Source organism: Anabrus simplex, chromosome X (assembly GCF_040414725.1).
Source record: "Anabrus simplex isolate iqAnaSimp1 chromosome X, ASM4041472v1, whole genome shotgun sequence".
Lineage (NCBI taxonomy): Eukaryota > Metazoa > Arthropoda > Insecta > Orthoptera > Tettigoniidae > Anabrus > Anabrus simplex.
This window is the reverse complement of record NC_090279.1, coordinates 10,695,879-10,718,018: the sequence shown is the minus strand read 5'-3', so window position 1 is coordinate 10,718,018 and position 22,140 is coordinate 10,695,879. Positions and strand designations below refer to the sequence as shown.

The following is a 22,140-nucleotide window of genomic DNA, read 5'->3' as shown; positions in this document are numbered from 1 at the left end:
TTTGTGGGGACATCTATGGAGAAAAATTCAAACTTTTTGATGTACACCAAAACAAAACAATCAAATCCAGTCAGTTTAGGAAACGTTAAAATAACATACTCAGTTATTCAGTAGTGACATCTTCTGATCAATGTCCCAACTTTATGCATTAGTGGTTTCAAGTTTTGTTTGATAGATAGTGATCCCTAAGGCACTTCTTTTCAATGTGCGCAGTTGAGGTGCACCTCCCGGTACAAATATTATAAGTCACATTGGACTAGTACCATCACAGACCACATTAGGGAAAAAAAGAATATTTTTCACTTGCCAAGAGATGGCTAGAATGTGTGTAGTATACAGGCGAACAATCACAGTAAACAAGCATATCACCTGCAACTTGTATCAATAAATTACTGCATTATTTAGAAAACAATAATTAATATAATCAATAAGATAACAAATGTGTTTCATTTGTAAACGACTAGTAAAATACTCTGTAACAGTAACAAAAGAATGTACCTTTCAGCTACTTTGTGTTCAAAACTAATAAACGAATTCAAAAGTATTAGTAGGAATGATACCAGCTACTAAATGACATAGAGTACAGTTCTTTGGAATAATCCTAACTGCTGCACAATTCATAACGCAAGATCGTGGAACAACTTGAAGGAAAAGTGAAAACTAGATATGTAAACAGTCAATCTCATAAAAAAGTATATTATCGGTAGGACTATCAATCATGTGCACTAAAAAGATGGATCAAACCCTGGTATCTATTGAGCTATTTTCCACCCATTTCCATTATCTGACGATGGATTATCAAATTATATACATTACCTCAAGAGAGTCTTCCTGCGATGACTCTGGCTCGGTTAACTCTGATTTAACTTCTTCTTTCAGAGCTATCACTTCTGATACATGTTCAAAATTTTCCTGTGGAAAATAAGAAATATTAGGTATGCTCATAACACGCATCTACAAATACCGTCACCAACAAATGAGCATCTTAATTCATTAATTTCCAGTATTACAGTTTCTTTCAGAATTTCACTAATGTTTAAGGAAGATTTCTACCAGCAGAGGATTGTTATAACCAAAGGCTGTACTGAGAATGGTGTTACTATTCTTGCTCACTCCTTATGTCAGAGAAAGGATGAGACTGAGAACAAAATATAAAATGCCAAACGTTTTCTAGCCATACCAGAAGATATAATACCAGAGATGGAATGGGGGCTATCTTACACAGAATTAGGATGGACACAGCCACAGGCATAAACACTAAATTGTATGAACTGTTTTTATATGTTCAATCATATCAATCAAATGATAAAAGTTGTTTGAACCAATTAGAAGCGTTACATTTCTATATGATTTTTTTGTTCTCAGCATAGAGTTTGTTTATAGACAGATAAAAATTACTTGAAATAATGGAATCACATTCTCTACTATGGTTTTGCTGAGATCACAGGGGCTACATAAAACATTAATACAGTTCTGTTTGAAACAGCATATTTCAATGCTTCCAAGTGTAAAATAAAAAACATAAACATGAAAGAAGCAGACTTATCACAGTCATATAACAGTGAAAGATGTGATGTAACCCAAAGTCAAAGCAGCTAGAAATGAAACATTGCACTAATATAAGCATGTTATCTAGTGTTCTGTGAGGAGCTGAGGGGATGAGGATACCGTCAGTGGAGAATCAGCAGTGTTGGAGTTAATATCTGCAGTTTCAGAAGATCTTTTATGATCTACTACGAGACATTTAAATTTCACTCTTAGATTCATAAAACCTTGTCAGTATTCCAGGGGGGACTGTGATTAAAAGCTTATGTTCTCATGTAAATTAAGTAACTAATAAAAGTGAATTAAAGTAACAAGTTCTAGAATATGCCAACTTAACACATTCAATACAGAAGAGAAGAGTAGCTGAACTAAGGAACGGATGAAAAGGATGCACAAAAAGGACAGGGAAATAATGACAAAGAGGAAAGAAAAAAATCTGTTTAATGTGCCCTAAGTCCTTAAAGTGTCAGAGCCCACTAAGAAGGGGCATATAAAAGAAATCATTCTCAGAAACCATACATTCTAGAGCCCTTAGACACGGTTCTCTATATAACATAGAATCTGACCTGTATTTGAGGAATAAAATTAACTAATCACTATTCTGTCTTTCTAGAAGAATTCAACATCTGAGCAAAATACTTATTTTGAGAGAACGTACATTCAGATTTTGAGCTATTTCATCCCTCATATGTCATAGGCAAATCTGCTCGTTCCTTAAAACACATAATATCTTCCAGCACATTGTGGATGTGAGGGTAACCCAGAATAATCACACCTGTATTGACATTTCGTTTAGCAGACTGGTGTATCCAAGCTCTAAAACACTAATGAAAGATTTGTGATTTAACTTCTTCTGCACTAATTATGGTAGGAGTAATAATTTTTAACATGTGGTGCTAATACTGGTGCAGTAGTGTAGGAGGATATTAGTTTTTTAAAGTACAATTGGCCAACCTTCCACCATTTTAATCAGAGGGGAAAAATAAAAAAGTGCAACCCCTAAACCAAAGTAATTTCGATACTGACAGTAAAAAGTACAGACTAATCCAAGCCCAACCTTAAGTTCCTAACAGTTAGCAGCTTTGTGTAGTGCGTTGTGGTGTATTCCCAGACAAATAAGCAAAACAGAGTTGTACTACGCATAGATGCTCATTCAGCAATTGGTGACTGCTGGTGTTAATACTGAGGAAGCACATAGAAAATTATGCCCCTGCCAAACTTATTCAGCTGTTAAGGGTTAATTTCTGACCTCTATGAAGTTATCTGGAATGAGACTTACAAGTGATGCAGTTGTTTCTCCTTCAAGCCAGGCTGGTTCCGCTTTGATCTTTGCTTCCAGGTCCATTTTGCACTGCAAACTGTAGTAGTTAGAAGGCACTGGTATGGTTGATTACTTCCACTGACCTTACACTGAAACATAAGCCAGAAAAATTTATTACCTTATTGATGTCATTGATACTTATGGTGTTTGTCAACAAACTAAGCAACAATCGTGTCATTTTATATGACCATCAATATTATGATCATACCAAAAAACCTGAAATTTTACATGACAGTTGATATTATGATCATACCTATAGTACTTCAATCAAAGCTAAGGACCTGCAGTTTTATATGATTTCTAAAACAGTGATCACTTTCGTAGGAAATATAATTTAACTTATCTGTCGATATCAAGATCATAGTCAAAGGACCCCTGGTATTACATGACCGAGCTTGATAGCTGCAGTCGCATAAGTGCGGACAGTATCCAGTATTCGGGAGATAGTGGGTTCGAACCCCACGGTCGGCAGTCCTGAAGATGGTTTTCCATGGTTTCCCATTTTCACACCAGGCAAATGCTGGGGCTGTACCTTTATTAAGGCCACGGCCGCTTCCTTCCCACTCCCAGCCATTTTCTGTCCCATCGTCGTCATAAGACATATCTGTGTTGGTGCAACATAAAGCCAATAGCAAAAAAAATAGTATTACATGACACCTTATATCGTATTAATAGCTATCTAACATACAGTTTTATATGCAACTGAAACCGCAACAAGATGACCTTTCTTGAAAATTCAGTGACTGTACGGTTTGCATATCACTCTGATCACCGGGTTCCATATACTGGAATCTTCCTACCATTTTTATCCTTTGCAATCGGCTTAAAAACTAACTGAACAAGTTCACAGTTCCTTCAGAAGTGTTCTATCAAAATTTTCCTTCCCAGGATCAAATTCTCTCATACCATTCTCGTCTCATTAAACTTATTCACTATCTCTTTATTTGAGACATGTTCTATCAAAATGATCTTCAAGAACTTCTGATAACACGGCATTTAAAAGGCTTCAAACTCTGTTTTTCTTGGCACCAGTTATTATCTGTGTTTCACTTCCACACGGTGTCATACTCCTTACTCAGTGTAAATATAATTTTAAAAGTTTTCAATCTGTTCAACCTAAATAACATGATATTGAACAGATGGGAATTTAGGCTGGATTCAGTGATGATAATGAAATGAAATGAAATGTCGTATGGCTTTTAGTGCCGGGATATCCCAGGACAGGTTCGGCTCGCCAGGTGCAGGTCTTTCTATTTGACACCCGTAGGTGACCTGCGCGTCGTGATGAGGATGAAATGATGATGAAGACAACACATACATCCAGCCCCCGTGCCATTGGAATTAACCAATTAAGCTTAAAATCCCCGACCCGGCCGGGAATCGAACCCGGGACCCTCTGAACCGAAGGCCAGTACGCTGACCGTTCAGCCAACGAGTCGGACTAGTGATGATAATTATCGATATTGAGAAGGCATATGTCAGTGTAGAGGCAGGGAGAGGTGAAGAACATATTATAAAAGCCATGAACGAAAAGTGAGTAAGTAGTATGAATACTAAGATAGGACAAACAAACTGGTTCAAAGTAGAAACCGAACTTCAAAATGGATGTGTTTTACCCCCTCCAATCTTAATTACAATCATTGATGAAATCCATAAGAGTATACAACAGAAAAATGGGAAACAAGGAGGCAAAGGCCTCACTCTTTGCAGATTAGACAGTAATATGTGGAGAAGATGAAATGGAAGTACAAGAACAAGATAATGTAAAGAATCAGGAGATGGAGGAATATGGAACGAAAATCAGCGTGGAAAAGAGTACGATAGTAGTGGTGACGAAAGGTAATAGAGAAGGAATTGGGAATATTGAAGTAAATGGAAGACCATTAGAAGTTGTGGAAAGCTTCAAGTATTCTGGGAGAATAATTGAAGAAGGTGGGAAAATAAATTAAGAAACTGGATAGAGACTTGAACAAGCCAATGAGTTTTACCAATGTGTGAGATGTATATGTAGCTGGGACATCCAACGGAATGCAAGAAAATTTTGCACCCAATGTATTACACACCATGGACAACAAAAATACATGATGAACACAGAATGCAATCAATCAATCAATCAATACTGATCTGCATTTAGGGCAGTCGCCCAGGTGGCAGATTCCCTATCTGTTGTTTTCCTAGCCTTTTCCTACATGATTTCAAAGAAATAGGAAATTTATTGAACATCTCCCTTGGTAAGTTATTCCAATCCCTAACTCCCCTTCCTATAAATGATTATTTGCCCCAGATTGTCCTCTTGAATTCCAACTTTATTGTGATCTTTCCTACTTTTATAAACGCCATTCAAACTTATTCGTCTACTAATGTCATTCCACGCCATCTCTCCGCTGACAGCTCGGAACATACCACTTATTACAAGTGATGAAAATCATTTTTCGTCCGTATTGAAAGTTTCATAATCTGTATATAGGATAATATATTTTGTTTATTTCCACCTATTCAATACATTACAAGATGTTGGCATTTACTTTAAAACATTATTCAGATGAGACATGTTTCGCCTCCTACTGTGAGGCATCTTCAGTCATTAACAAAAACCTTATTATTTTACCAGGCATCTGGTTAAAGATATTCAAAAATGTGTTTGATGATTATAAGAGAGGTAAGATTTACGTTTGTTATAAACATGTTCATGAAGTAACTAAAAATTTAATATATTGATAAAAACATATGTAGTTCTTTGTTGAATAGGACTTGTTTGATAGTACTATAGTTAAAGAAGGTGGCTTGAAGCCGTAGTCATTAATAGATGTCTAATACATAGTGGAAGGCATAAAATATCAGTTCTATGAGAATATACATTACATTCAAATGATACTAAAAACTAGTGGATTCATAGGTAGTACATATAAAATGTTCAATGAAATAACTAAGGATCTAATAAAATGATAAACACATATGTAGTTCTTTGTTGATTAGGACGTCGTATGATTGTACGGCTTAAAGCCGTGGTCATTAATAGATGCCTAATACATAGTGGAAGGCATATGAAATCAGTTCAATGAGAATATATAATACAATCAATTGATACATAAAAACTTGTAGATTCGTAAGCAGTACATTTAAAAATGAAGGCGTCATGTGACTATAAATGACAGTTGATGGCTTAAAGCCGTAGTCAAAGTTTGAAGTATAGGTCAAATAACTGCTAATATATGGTAAAAGGATATAAGTCAAAATATAAAGCTTAGTATAAAAAATATGAAGGAAAAACATTCCAATTGCTTGACAAAAGTTACTTGACGTTGGCATGCATTTGTCCGTGATATTTATTGGTCAACAGTTCGTAGGTTATTTTAGATTGATTCGGCAAGATTGCGTTGACAAGAAGTTCACCAGATGTTTATAGTTGGCCTAATTTGTATTAAGTCATCAAGAAAATTGCAGAGATGATGATGGGTGGAAAATCTCAACGTTGGTATGGTTTTCTTGACGTGAAGGTTGGAGAGCTGTTGTGTTCTTCTTCGATAACAATATATTTTATAAAACGTTGATTGTAATAATTTATACTATTGAAGAGTATTATGGAAGTTTGATGAGGCTGGTGAATTATTGTTGTTATAGATTGGTTCTATGGCGTTGTAGGCCCGTTTGAAAAGCTGTGTGAGGCGCTATTAGGATACTACAATCATACGACGTCCTAATCAACAAAGAACTACATATGTGTTTATCATTTTATTAGATCTTTAGTTATTTCATTGAACATTTTATATGCCCTAGTATCATTTGAATGTAATGTATATTCTCATAGAACTGATATTTTATGCCTTCCACTATGTATTAGACATCTATTAATGACTACGGCTTCAAGCCACCTTCTTTTACTATAGTACTATCAAACAAGTCCTATTCAACAAAGAACTACATATGTTTTTATCAATATATTAGATTTTTAGTTACTTCATGAACATCTTTATAACAAACGTAAATCTTACCTCTCTTATAATCATCAAACACATTTTTGAATATCTTTAACCAGATGCCTGGTAAAATAATAAGGTTTTTGATCATGACTGAAGATGCCTCACAGTAGGAGGCGAAACATGTCTCATCTGAATAATGTTTTAAAGTAAATGCCAACATCTTGTAATGTATTGAATAGGTGGAAATAAACAAAAGATATTATCCTATATACAGTTTACATACCACTTAGTCGAGCAGCTCTTCTTCTTTCTCTCAATTCTTCCCAACCCAAACATTGCAACATTTTTGTAACGCTACTCTTTTGTCGGAAATCACCCAGAACAAATCGAGCTGCTTTTCTTTGGATTTTTTCCAGTTCTTGAATCAGGTAATCCTGGTGAGGGTCCCATACACTGGAACCATACTCTAGTTGGGGCCTTACCAGAGACTTATATGCACTCTCCTTTACATCCTTACTACAACCCCTAAACACCCTCATAACCATGTGCAGAGATCTGTACCCTTTATTTACAATCTCATTTATGTGATTACCCCAATGAAGATCTTTCCTTATATTAACACCTAGATACTTACAATGATCCCCAAAAGGAACTTTCACTCCATCAACGCAGTAATTAAAACTGAGAGGACTTTTCCTATTTGTGAAACTCACAACCTGACTTTTAACCCCGTTTATCATCATACCATTGCCTGCTCTCCATCTCACAACATTTTCGAGGTCACGTTGCAGTTGCTCACAATCTTGTAACTTATTTATCACTCTACAGAGAATAACATCATCCGCAAAAAGCCTTAGCTCCGATTCCACTCCTTTACTCATATCATTTATATATATATATAAGAAAACATAAAGGTCCAATAATACTGCCTTGAGGAATTCCCCTCTTAATTATTACAGTGTCAGATAAAGCTTTGCCTACTCTAATTCTCTGAGATCTATTTTCTAGAAATATAGCAATCCATTCAGTCACTCTTTTGTCTAGTCCAATTGCACTCATTTTTGCCAGTAGTCTCCCATGATCCACCCTATCAAATGCTTTAGACAGGTCAATCGCAATACAGTCCATTTGACCTCCAGAATCCAAGATATCTGCTATATCTTGCTGGAATCCTACAAGTTGAGCTTCAGTGGAATAACCCTTCCTAAAACCGAATTGCCTTCTATCGAACCAGTTATTAATTTCACAAACATGTCTAATATAATTAGAAAGAATGCCTTCCCAAAGCTTACATACAATGCATGTCAAACTTACTGGCCTGTAATTTTCAGCTTTATGTCTATCACCCTTTCCTTTATACACCGGGGCTACAATAGCAACTCTCCATTCATCTGGTATAGCTCCTCCGACCAAACAATAATCAAATAAGTACTTCAGATATGGTACTATATCCCAACCCATTGTCTTTAGTATATCCCCAGAAATCTGATCAATTCCAGCCGCTTTTCTAGTTTTCAACTTTTGTATCTTATTGTAAATGTCATTGTTATCATACGTAAATTTTATTACTTCTTTGGCCTTAGTCTCCTCCTCTATCTCGACATCATCCTTGTAACCAACAATCTTTACATACTGCTGACTGAATACTTCTGCCTTTTGAAGATCATCACATACACACTCCCCTTGTTCATTAATTATTCCTGGAATGTCCTTCTTGGAACCTGTTTCTGCCTTAAAATACCTATACATACCCCTCCAAGAGGCCAAGATGAAATTATTTAGAGAAGTAATAGGGAGGGCAAAAAGGGATAAAGTCAGAAACATAGAAATGAGGGAGTGAATTGGATTCCCTGAACTGAAAGGCAAGATAGAGACACATAAGCTGAAAGGGTATGGACACATGATGAGAATGGAAGAGGATAGAGTTCCACAGTAAGTATTTACAGAGAAAGTCATAGGGGAATGACATCGGAGAATGCCCAGAAAGAGGTGAATGGATACGGTAAGGAGAGTACAGAGAAGAGTGGAGTAAAATTAGAAAAAATATTCAAGGAAGGAAAGGAGTGGTGGAGAGAGAAAAACTGAGGAGGTTCTTGATTCACATTTCTACCCAGAAGACTGGAAATGGAAAATGAAGAAAATTCTGTTGAAATGAAGACAAAAGTTTATACAATACTGCTATCAGCTCATTTCATCGAACAATGCCAGCAAACTTTACTTAAGTGCCTTTTCTTTATTTTTCTATGCATGTCATGTCTAATGACACAACCAAGTGGTGTTTAACAGAGAGCCCCTTGTAGGGAGTTCCATGTCAAACGAGTAGTTTAAATGTTAAGCAGTTTTTATTTTTCGCAGGTGGTACGAAAATTGTCTATGTTGAATACACACAATATTAAACAGAAGGAAGGATCCACCTTTCAATACTCAATTTTAAGTTGAACCAAATAGAGGTTACAACTTGTTCATTTGGGACCGGTTTCAACACATTTGAAGTGTCATCATCAGCCAATTGGCCAAGCAGTGCAAAAATTAAGTCATAAATGTCTAAAAATAACTAACACAGTGATCACAACTTAACAACGGAGTATTGAAAAGTGGATCCTTCCTTCTGTTTAATATTGTGTGTTTCTCTATTCAATACGGGAAAATCATGAAATTTTTAACTTTATATGTTGAATACCTCGAGTAGTGCCCCAGAGAATTCATTTCACCCAATTGCAGTGTTCATTAGTCACTTAGTGATATTTTACTGTAAATGTAAACATACTGCACAAACAATGAATACTACAATTTCTCCTACAGGTAATACAAGCTTCGTTCCTGTGGCTAATTTTGTAGATTCTTACACACTGCCAGGGAATACATTTCTATGTAAACACATATCTATTCAGGAAACTATGCTCATTTGTATTTTGTATATTTTAATGTAGGGGACAATACTGAAATGTGCCGTGTTTACTTGTTCTGACTACCGTTTACAGTTTCTACAGCCAGAATTTATTCCTGAAGATTGTTCTTCCATTCCTGAAAGCAGTTTAATGTTGCACTAACAACTCCAAAGTAAAGGGTTAAGATTAGGTATGCAGTGGCATTAATTAAGGTTAATTAATGATAAAATGGGGAAACCACGGAAACGTTTTTCAGGGCTGCAGATACTAGTATTCGACCCCACGCAATCTGACCACCACTCACTCCTGAAAATCTTTTACACAGCAATAAATCAGAAAGACAGCCGACAGTAACCTAAATCATCACAAAAAAATACCAGAAATAGCTGCTAAGGGGTATTGATGTGACACAGAAGAATCTCCATAACAACACTGATAAAACAAGATACAGATATCCTAAATGGAAACCTCTCAGGAATTTGAACCCTACTTCCATATGTCACATCATACAGAGTAATGAACAACTCAACATTCACAGCCTCACTATAAAATTGCACAGAGGTAAATAACACAGCAAAACAATATCGGTAATTAAAATTACACACTAAATATTGCAATTTTCTGTCTAACTACCATCCGCATTTCTTCATCTGCGATGCTCTTCAGAAAAAAAAAATCATCATTCCACAAAATGTAGATACATGATAGATTGCTACTACACACAACTTGCAGGCACTTGCAACGCAAAGGCTGGGAGTTTTCTAAAAAGCATGCTAGTTATATGCGTATTCATTTTTAATGCTAAATTAATATTAACTTCTAATATTCTTACTTGAGATCTATACATTTAGCAAATGTACATTATTGAACTTGAACATTACCGGCAATATGTTAGAGGTTGTGGACGCAGTGTAAAAAGACACAAATCACAATTCCTCAATGAAGAAAATCCGTAACTTTCTTAACGGAATAAGCTGTAGAATTGGCCTTATATAACAACATACCAGCCACTTCGAAACCAAACCGGATATTTGAATGTTGTTCAACCACTTAAAACAAACTCTTGAAGTACAAATTTGATTTCAAACAGTCAGTAGAACCTTAGCCTACGATGGAATACAAAGCCTGCCCGATAGCCACTCATAGCTGTCCGCCCTGTGGATGCTATATTTGCCGCTAGAGGCGCCGCAATTCTTCTTCTCCTTCTACTTCTTGGGATTTTCTTGGGCGCTGCTAAAAAGCCATTACCCAGTCGCAACACTTTTTTATTACTAATCTTCAATAGAAATTTATACTGAGTTTTACTTATGACTGATAGAGTTGATCAACACTTGTAGAAACACTCAAGAAACACTAGGGTTACAGGTCGAGAACGTGACGTCTTCATAGGTTACAGCAAAGCGATTGAGTTACAGCAAATAGCTTAATATGATAATAGTGGAAACTCTCCTCACTTAGCACGCAGAGCAGCGGCGACAGCACGTAGTGCTGCCATCTAGCGGCTCGCAGGGAACACTAACATAACGCGCTATTCAAACACTACACATTTCGACTTCCAACCCAACGAAATACTGATTTTAAGACGTTTGCGTCGTTCTTGTAACATAATATAGGGAAGGAAAAAGGTGGATGTTGATCTGAATGAACCAGTGATAAGAATAAAACAAATGTATTATCAAATTAAAGCATTAGATCGTCATGTTATGACTAGGACCTACAGTCTTCAAGAGCAAATCACACATGCAATATCTTTTTAAACTTGGCATTTTTACAGGCAATATTTTTCACTGTTGAATCATAGGTTATATTCACATATGCCTTTATAAGGACTTTGAAATACTTGTCAGTCAGTAATTTTACACAGCTGTTACATAAGCCTACACTACATTCATTCAATGACAAAAACCTGTCATTTAATTTTCTTCTAATCCCATCTTTGCTTTCTAACAAAAACTAAAAAGAAACTATCTTCAAATGTTCTTGATATTTTAGCATCTATAATCATTATCATCATCATCATCATCATCTGTTTACCCTCCAGGTTCGGTTTTTCCCTCAAGGGCAGTGTCCTGGAGCTTCAGACTCGTGGTCGGGGGATACAACTGGGGAGTATGACCAGTATCTCGCCCAGGCGGCCTCACCTACTATGGTGAACAGGGGCCTTGTAGGGGGATGAGGGAAGGAAGCGGCCGTGGCCTAAGTTAGGTACCATCCCGGCATTCGCCTGGAGGTGAAGTGGGAAACCACGGAAAACCACTTCGAGGATGGCTGAGGTGGGAATCGAACCCACCTCTACTCAGTTGACCTCCCGAGGCTGAGTGGACCCCGTTCCAGCCCTCGTACCACTTTTCAAATTTCGTGGCAGTGCCGGGAATCGAACCCGGACCTCCGGGGGTGGCAGCTAATCACGCTAACCACTACACTACAGAGGCGGCTATCATTATCATAAGATGACAATACATCCCTACACTCAGCATGGAGAAATTTGCTACATACCCAGCCCATGACATAATTGTCTGCATTTTTCCTGTATTATATCATAGTCATAATCAGTTACCTGATCACTTAACTCACACTGTCGAGTGACATTAGCATCAAACTTGCACTTTATCACATCATTAGGAGTCAGTAGAAAGTCTGCAACATCAGATTCACAATTGCTGTCATCAGAAGCACAGATCAATTGACTTATCATAACACTCCTTATGGCACTGCGAAATTTTGTTGCATCTGGAGTTACATTGTTACCTCCTCTTGCTCTGATGATGGAAAAAATGTTTTCAATGCAGTTGTGTGTGAGCCTCCTTGTTAGCAAATAATGAAAACCATAATCACTATATAATTCAGACCACAATAGTTTCAGTGCAGAAATATTGTCTATCCAACCCTGAATACAAAGAGTGTTGCCTTTGCGGTTATTCAAAACTTTGAGTTGTTTTAGACAATCACAAATTTTCTTCCAGCTTTTTCATATGCCCTGAGTCATTTTTTAAGGGTCTCCTGTACTCTTTGGGGCTACTGAGACTTCAAGAATTAAAAATATCACACATTTCTATAAACTCTGCAGTGTTTGCAGCACTTGATTGCAAAGAATTGAATGACACATGAACTAGCATTCCAGAAGCTACGGAATGGCTGAGGACCCTGGTGGCTAAACATACCCTTATACCTTTCATCTAAATCTGTCCTTCTGCTCGTCACCCACTGAGTACACCTAAAAATCGATAAAATTCATAGGTTTAATCATAACAATATTTTAAAGAAAGTATGTTCTCATAAATAGAAAAAAATACCGGCACGTAAACATTTAACAGGTAGGCCTATACTCACAGCACTTTGTTGTTAGGAAATCTGTAAAACGGCTTGCGATCACTTTGTCTTCTATAATGAAAACACCCATACACAGCACAAATAACTCCTCTTCCTGCCATTTCCAAAATCGTGATACATAACAAGCACAAAACTATCTGAAGTACAAATAATTCACTTCTGGCGTACACAGCTGACAACAGTAGCAAGAGTAGTTAGCCTCTCGTACCGCTAGATGGCACGCAGAAGCGGTGTCGCCAGTTTCTCGCTGGAGTTTCCACTATTATCATATTAAGCTATTTGGTTACAGTTATGTAGAGGAGGATGCGAGTTAAGTAACTCATAAGACTCTCTAGTCAAAAGAAGTTAGAGTTTAATGTTACAATTATCCAAAAATTCTTCGCCGCAATTCAACCTCACATCAATACCTTGGTTGGCGGAATTTCTACACGTTGTTTGCCTACTGGCGACGTCGTTTTGATAAAATACCTCAATTATATGACAATGGTGTACTGTTGCGTACCGCTTTGTAAACAAGGCTCTAGAAATATAGTTCCTGGAATTATGGGTTAAAGCGATAAGCAGACAAGGTATGGTACAGTAAATACGCAGACCATGTGACGGCAAAAGTTAGGTTAGTTATTATTAGGCTATTGCTCCTGTTCTGATGATAATAATATTATCTTCGATATACATCTCCTGGCTCGAGAGACAGTGTCACCGTCTAGGAAGCCAACCTCCCTCTTCAGGGGAGGAATGAAAGTATTTAGTAGTTACATGATCCGCCAACATTAGCATCAGTGGCGTATCCTGGAATCTCCACTGAGGCATGCAACTAGTAACCATGCAGTTAACACAATGTATTAAGTAAATTTGAATTCTACTAACCCTAATTACATGTAGGTGAACTCGAGCCAAACAGTTTTACTGTAAGTTTCTGGATTGAACGTGCGTACACAATTCTTGTTTTCTCTTTCTAAATTTACGAGGGTCCGCCTCTGTGGTGTAGTAGTTAATGTAATTAGCTGCCACGCCCGGAGGACCGGGTTCGCTTCCCGGCCCTGCCACGAAATTTGAAAAGTGGTACGAGGGCTGGAACGGGGTCCACTCAGCCTCGGGAGGTCAACTGAGTAGAGGTGGATTCGATTCCCACCTCAGCCATCCTCGAAGTGGTTTTCCGTGTTTTCCCACTTCTCCCCCAGGCAAATGCCGGGATGGTACCTAACTTCAGGCCACTGCCGCTTCCTTCCCTCTTCCTTGTCTATCCCTTCCAATCTTCCCATCCCCCGCAAGGCCCCTGTTCAGCATAGCAGGTGAGGCAGCCTGAGCGAGGTACTGGTCATCCTCCCCAGTTGTATCCCCGACCCAGAGTCTGAGGCTCCAGGACACTGCCCTTAAGGTGGTAGAGGAGGGATCCCTCGCTGAGTCCGAGGGAGAAGCCAACCCTGGAGGGTAAGCAGATTAAGAAGAAGAAGAAGAAATTTACGAGGGAAGGTAGAGGTCTCGCGGCTGTAACTATTTGCATTCAAACTGATTTACAATTATATCCGTTTTTGACTCATCCATCGTTAATACCACATTGCGCAAAATATAATAAAACAACGAAAACGACGAATAGCACAGGAACAGCGCACACAGAATGAACTCACTAATCAGCAAAACACACAATGAATTAACTCACTAGTTAGCCACAACTCAAGCACTGGAGGTAAGTCACCCCAGTGGCATTGGTCAGTTTCGTCACGTTGGGTTCTCGGTAGGGGGTAATCTTTGTGTCCCGTTCGCTGTAAACATGTCGACTTTCTCCAAGTTGCTAACAGTAGGCAGAGGGTAGCACGGGTATGGGGTGACAAATTCTGACCAAGTTTCAATTGCAGCGACATCGTTCGGAGGGTTTCAGAACTACGTCTGCCACTGAATGCAATTTTAAGATTGAATGCCTTACGTCGTTAACTCCTCCATTTGCTGTCTCTTACTTCCGAGAGTGGAGTAGTCGGCGAGACTACACCAGCACCACACGTAAGCAAGCAACGGAACTAGTACAGTTGTGCGGACCTTTTAAACTTCTGAGAGATGAAATCTTCAATATTTGACCTGAAACAACCTAAAATCGTAAATCAGACAGTTCTTTGTGTTATCATAACGCATGCAATGAATGCCTTGCATTCAAGGAGAATACGCCCCTGATTAGCATTTTATTTGGGAAGGTATAAGCAATGCCAAACTCCTAGGGTGTCATGGCCATCGTATTTGGCACAAATATTGGAGTAGGTACGCCGGACTTGAAGGCTCTCTCATGCTTCCATTATTTCCGTGGTATACTCTACATGAAACTCACACTGAGAATTGCCAGTGTCGAAACTGTGATTTGAAACTTGGAATATTCGAAGTGTGCAGCTGCCCATTCTTATCATGGAGCGTAAGTTAATGTGCTCGTCTATGCAGGAGGAAGAGAGGAATAGTTGTGGAACGTAAAGTGACACAATATACTGTACAAGTAGTTCCTTTTTACCTTTCAATTTTTCGTGAAAAACAACCAGAAAAGGAATAAATGGTCTCCTATAAGTTTCTAAATGGCTTTCGTCTTATTTTTCGGAACAAAATAAATAAAATGTGTCTTTTCCAACTTTTGTAACCGTTAGTTAATGAACAAATCACACACGCGGATGAACCGGCAGCAACGAATCCTGAGTTAGCAAGAAATTTTTAAACACAACTGGAAAGCATCGAAAAGGAAGCCGAAGGAGCACCATGAGTTTCTATGTCGAGTGCTGCAATGGCATATGTTGGAGGGTATTTGGCAAAAGTCGTCAAAGATTACATGCCATGTCAAGAGTGTGTTGATGAAATTAGTAGTATCAAGAGTCGATCTCCACTAACGTCATTAATAAAAATCAAAGACAGAGGTGGTCTCAGGTATCCAAAGCCAAGGTTTGTCTCACTGCTGATGAAACTGGGGAAAGTAACGGACGAAATTATATCGGTAACGCTGGGCGGTCCAAAAATAGCACAAACATTAACCGAAATATTGTTGCCCCATGTTGCTAAAAATCATATTCTACAGTGTGAGAAAAGTGATCATCATGTGGAACTAAGCAGAATAATACTGCACAAGTTTCTGGGCCCCTCTGTCACTAACTACGATAATGACATGACAGATGAGTATCGCCGAGAATATTTCTTGAGAAGAAAAACAATCTATGAGAAGAAAATATCAAGAAAAATGGTTAAAGTCGTTCCTTTTCAGTGAAAATCTACGGTGCGGAAGTAAAAATACCTAGTGCAGACCTTATATCCTTTTAAATGCCAGACATAAATTTCGACAGTTATGTGTGTTATCTGAAATTAAAATACACAGCTGAATTGAACTCCTAGGGGTAAAAGGTGAACATTTATTATTTTCTACTTCATTCTGTTCAGTAAGGTGTATAATATACAGGAAGTATGGTTTTAACTCCCGTTAGCAATGCTAGTGAGTGCTGATTTGAGGTGGTATACTAGCGCTACAGTGGTCAAGGCGCGCACTGCCAGGCGGACACTGTTTCTGAAGAGAGCACTGCGAGTGAGCAGGCTTTGTATTCCTTGTAGGCTAAGGTAGAACAGGCTGAATTTAGGAAAGGATGTATTACCTAAGACTTCTTCTTCTTCTTCTTGATACTTATGGACTTTTTTACTGTCGTCCAGCCACTATGCGTATAAAAAGGAGATCACACGCCAAATAGAGTCCAAAAAACATAGGATAAGTGCATTTTGCACATATTATAGAGGGTTCAAAAAACATATGTGTTGAAAGCAGTCTAAGGGTTCACTGTTCACATACAACCAAAACTTGCACTGGATTCAAAGATGGAAGCCAGAACAGCACGCAATAATGATAGGTATAAACTTGTGGAGAGAACAAAATATATGGAGCACCAGTAAATATGATCGAACTGCGAACATGTCATGTAAATTCTTGTATGGAACGTAACAATGTAAAGCAGGTGAGAAGGGGGAAAATAAGGGTGTGTGACACAGAATAAAGCACAGGGACACAAAGGTACTAAACTTCACGCCGAAGTGGCCTGTCTTGGCGACTTGTCTACTACTCAAACACAACACCGGGCCTACAATTGGGATAGACAAACACTTAGGAAAAATGTAGTAGAGAGAAAGAAAAAAATTAAAGCTAATAGGAGTATTAATTGAAGGAATATGGATGAGTTGAGGTATAAGCCTATACCAGAGAATTTAGTGCAGAAATGAGAATACTATCCTAAAAACAGTAGTGCGCAATGTTCTGATTTAGTTGGTGAAAGACGAATGCACCGGAATTACGTATAGTAATGTTTGAAGCACGAGGAACGGGAGTAACAAAAGACTGTAGCTGTGGAAAGTAGCGAGACAAGCAGTAGCAATTAAGTGAAGTATAATGGGAGCCAAATGAAAACTAAGATCAAATGAAAATGAGTGAATAAACGTATATACCAGTGAAATATGTAATTAAAGGACCAAAAGCGTGGAATGATTAGAGGGTCAAATGTGCATCGTCAATAAATTGATTAAGAACTGCAATGATATCAGATGAGAGATCAACTAATAGACAAGTAAGACTTGTAGGAAAGGGAATTTTCGTTCGTGTCAGGCTAGCGAGTAACTTACGCCGGGGTGCAGAATAGACAGGACATTGAAAAAAGAGATGGTTACTATCCCCTTCTAATTCACCACATACACAGTTAGGATGATTAACTAAATGAAAACGAAACTTGTATTGCGGCGTAAGGGAATGATTGAAACGTAATCGAATTATGTTAGTGATATGTCGACGTGTGTATGAACCCTTGGCAAACCAGGGTTTTGTGGTAATATGTGGTTGTAGTTGATAATAATACGTGCCTCTAGAACGTGCAGTTTAATTCCAGTCATCTTGCCAGGAGCTGTAGGCGGTGTCCTTAAGACTGGGATAGAAATCAAGAGGGGGTATGGCTACTGTGAGAGGGGGCGTGGGGAGTCGACTAGCTTCTTTAGCAGCAGTGTCCGCTAGATCATTACCAAGAATATTGGAGTGTAATATATATGCCATTTTGTTAAGGTGATAAAGTAGGGATTTAACAGTATAAATATATAAATTTAAGGATGGAGTAACAGAGGATAATGCCTGTAATACACTTTTAGCGTCGGTAAAAATAGTAGCTTTTGACAAGGAATGTTGTTGTATGTAAATTAATGCTTGTTGAATGGCAAATAACTCTGCAGAAGAGATGGAGAAAGTAGTCGGAAGATGAAAACGTTCAATTGTATTGGAGTCTCTAATAACAAAAGCAGCACCGACTCCTTGGGGGTGTTTTGCCCCATCTGTGTAAAAGTCTACACCGATAACAGAGGGAGATATGCGCATTCTTTTTGACATGGGGTAGGCGCAATCAGCGATAGCTGACGATCCTGTTAATAAAGATGTATGAGAGAAAATTGTTGTGGGTGTGTAGTGTAAGCTTGCAAATGGAGTAGAATACTTGGGTATGGAAGGAGTTCTAAGGATCGAAGTGCAGAATCTGTTTATAATGGTATATGCAGTATATATAGCTGGCACGCGTCCCGATCTAGGCGGACATTGTTGATAGTAGTCATGTAAGAGCTGTAGCTTTGGAGTTAAAGGGGAAGATGAAAAAGCAAGCCTTTTAATCAGATACTTTTGTGAGAGCAGTAAACGCCTTATCACAAGTGGGACTTCACTCGTTTCCACTAATAATGCATTGGTTGGGGTAGTCTTAAGTGCTCCAATACAAAGGCGTAAGGCTTGAAATTGGAGGGTATTGAGTGGAATAAGCGAGGTAACTGAAGCGATGTCTATTATGTGAGCTGAATAATAAAAAATGGAGCGTATAGATGCTTTGTATAAGGAAAGAGCAGTATTGGGGTCGGCGCCCAGTTACGACGAACTACAGTTTTAAGAATTTTGATAAATCCATCAACTTTTTGACGTATCAAAGTAATATGACGTTGCCAGGTGAGTTTGTGATCAAAGATTATGCCAAGGTATTTATGATGAGTAGTGAGAGGGATACTATATCCCTCAAAAGTAAAGGGAGAGTGATCATATGAACGCTTATGAGTAAATATCATTGCCGCACATTTTTCGATGGATAGTTGAAACCATATATACACGTGACTCATGACCTGGTTCATCAGCTGTCGGGCAACATCAATGTTGTCTTGCGATGTGTAAAGAACTATATCATCTGCATAAATAAGTACTCGGGCATATTGTGAAATGAGATGTTCCAATTCACTGATATAAAGGGCAAATAAAATTCCGCTTCATATATCACCCTGAGACAAACCATTACAAGCAGAGCGGCTGGGTACGTGATGATACGATTATTTAATATTTAATGAGCGATATGTATATAATTTTTGCAGGATAACAATAAAGGCGGGAGGTATGCCTTTTACCGCTAATTTTTCCCAAAGACAGTGGAGTCATATGCACCTTTGATATCTAAAAATATAGAAAGAGTACTTTGCTTTCGATTTTTGGCTAGGAGCAGGTCAATAGTAAAAATATTTATAGGATCTTGGGTGCTTTTGCCTTTAAGGAAAGCATATTGATATTTAGGTATTAACTGATAATACTCAATAGTCCATAATAGTCTTTGTAATAATACTTTTAAGAATGTCTTACGAATACAAGATCCAAGTACAATACCACGATAACTGTTTGGATCTGTTGGGGATTTTTGTGGTTTGAGGATCGGTATCAGAAAAAAATCAGTCCAATGCGGTGGAATATGCTTATTCAGTAAAATATCATTATAAGAATTTAGAAGTGCATTTTGTGCTCGTAAGGGTAAGAGCCGGAGCATAGTGTATGAAATATAGTCCGGGCTTGGGGTGGATTTAGAGGCGGAATGAAGGACAGCTGATATTTCACTTAATTGAATGGGTTGAATTAGAGTGGAGTACTGTGAGCGAACATTATACGAGGGAAGTTCAAAATAAGGTATCACATAGTCGGGGGTCAGAGAATGCAGAAACTTATTGATGATATCACGGGGGATGATTCGATGTACTTGATGTTGAGAGGCACACGACAACATACGAATAGCGTTCCATAAATGCAGAGCTGACATATGAGAATTGAGAGAGGAGATGAACGACTTCCACGCAGCGCGTCTTTTCTGATTAAAGATAAGTTTAGTTTTGGCAATATGATTCTTTAAACGTAAATAATTATCTCGCGTTAGAGAACGACGATATGTGCGGAATAAAGCCTTGCGGGTTAATATTAATTGGTGACATTCCTTATCCCACCAATGGATATATTGGAACGGGCGAGGAGTAGAAGAGGCGAATGGTTTGGGACGATGATAGATATCAAGACACTGATGAAGAAGTGACATAAGGGAAGAGTACGTGTTGATGCGCTCGGAGCTATGACGAAGATGATATTGCCTATAAGATATATGTGTCTGTTCATCAAATGATCGTATTGAACGTACATTGCTGGATGACATTGAAGTGGGCTGGTCTTGTATGGGTCTACCAACCCCATACGTAATCCATATTGGATAATGATTGCTGGTGTAGGTATCTGAGAGTCTTGACCACGTAATTATAGGGGTCAAAATTGATCGACAGAATGTTAAATCAACCGCACTAGGTGGGGATCCAGGTACAGTGAGGCGAGTGGGGGACCCATCATTAAGAAGAGTTAGGTCATGCTGCTGAGACGCTATGAGGAGATATAAGCCTCGTGGGGTATCACTAATGCCACCCCATGCTGTATGGTGCGGATTGAAGTCCCCAAAGATGATAATATGAGACAAATGATGAAATTGTTGGAAAAAGCGAGACCAACTCGTACTCGAAATATAAATATTAGGGGGGCAATACAAGTTAATAAGGTGTAGTTGCCGATAAGAAATGGCGACAAGAAAGGTATGTGGAATGTAATACTGTATAGGTAATGATTGATATGAGATCGTAGAATGAATAAGAAATGCAGCCCCTCCATACCCCGGGCCATCATGCCGCACAAGATCATATCCGGGAAGTAGAAAATTTGTTTGTTCGGAAAACTATGTTTCCTGTAAAGCAATAACATGTGCATGAGTTTCATTAATTATTTACTGAATATCACTCTTCTTATGAAGGACACTCCTAGCATTCCATTGGATGATATTGATCATATAACGAAAAAATATCACTTAACCTGTCACGTAATTGGTAAATAACATGCTGTAAAGAAGGGTTACCGCCTACCGCCTGCAGTAGGAGGATAAGAATTTTATGTATGTCCTGTTGTAAGTCGTCTTTTTGGCGATAAACGGGATGTTGTGGCTGGTCAGAAGATGGAAGGGGGGAAATTACATTTGCCAAAGGAGCCGGGAATTGCGGCTGTGAAAGGGGTGGGGGGAGCATTATGTTCATAGGCACAGTAAGTGGATTAGGGGTATCCCGAAGGATAGCCATGTGTGCAGCTCGATCATACCCCTGAGCGGGTTGCGGTCTGGGTGATTGAGTAATAATCTGAGTAAACTTTCGTTTTCTCGGATTTGAAACAGGAGGAGGGGAGTGTTCAGCAACAAGAGGGGGAAATTGTTGGGGGTGTTGCGCTGGGCAGTAGCTAGGTGGTGAAATCTTGGACTTAGTCTCAAGAAATGATACATGCTCGGTGCTCATTATTTTCTTAATAAGCTGTTGTTGTTTGTGCTCGGGGCATGACTCATGTCCTGTGGGATGGTCCCCATTATAATGAGCACATTTGGTATACTGCTCCGTACACTTATCCGTAGCATGCGACAAGGTGCATTTGCCGCATCGGAACGTTTGCGAACGACACTGACGTACTGTATGGCCGTATCGCAGGCATTTTTTACAAATTATGGGATTAAAGATAAATGGTTCCACCTCCAGAAAGACACTATATAGAGAGACATATCGTGGCAACTGCTGGGATCGGAAAACTACTTTTACTGATCCAGTAGGAAGGATTTCGATAGCCTCATTAACAACCGCTTTACGTTTTAATCACTGGACAGATTTAACAATGTAGTCAGATTTGAGATGTTGGAGTATAGATTCCTCAGTCAAATTTTTATCAACCCCTCTTATGATACCAACACGGAATATGCTTGTGCTTGGAATATATGCCCGTGCACAAATAGATTCTAATAAC

At 38.5% G+C, this 22,140-nt stretch overlaps 1 protein-coding gene across 1 annotated transcript in view; it reads right to left on the bottom strand.

Moving 5' to 3' along the window:
- Window positions 1-22,140, bottom strand: part of LOC136886626 (zinc finger protein ZFP2-like) — an 83,592-nt gene that overhangs the window by 17,553 nt on the left and 43,899 nt on the right. The window contains exons 2-3 of the mRNA XM_068230640.1: window positions 12,836-12,888; window positions 12,232-12,311 (exon numbers count right to left, since the gene is read on the bottom strand). Coding sequence (XP_068086741.1) covers window positions 12,232-12,311; window positions 12,836-12,888 — 133 coding nt within the window. The remainder of the gene's footprint in view (window positions 1-12,231; window positions 12,312-12,835; window positions 12,889-22,140) is intronic.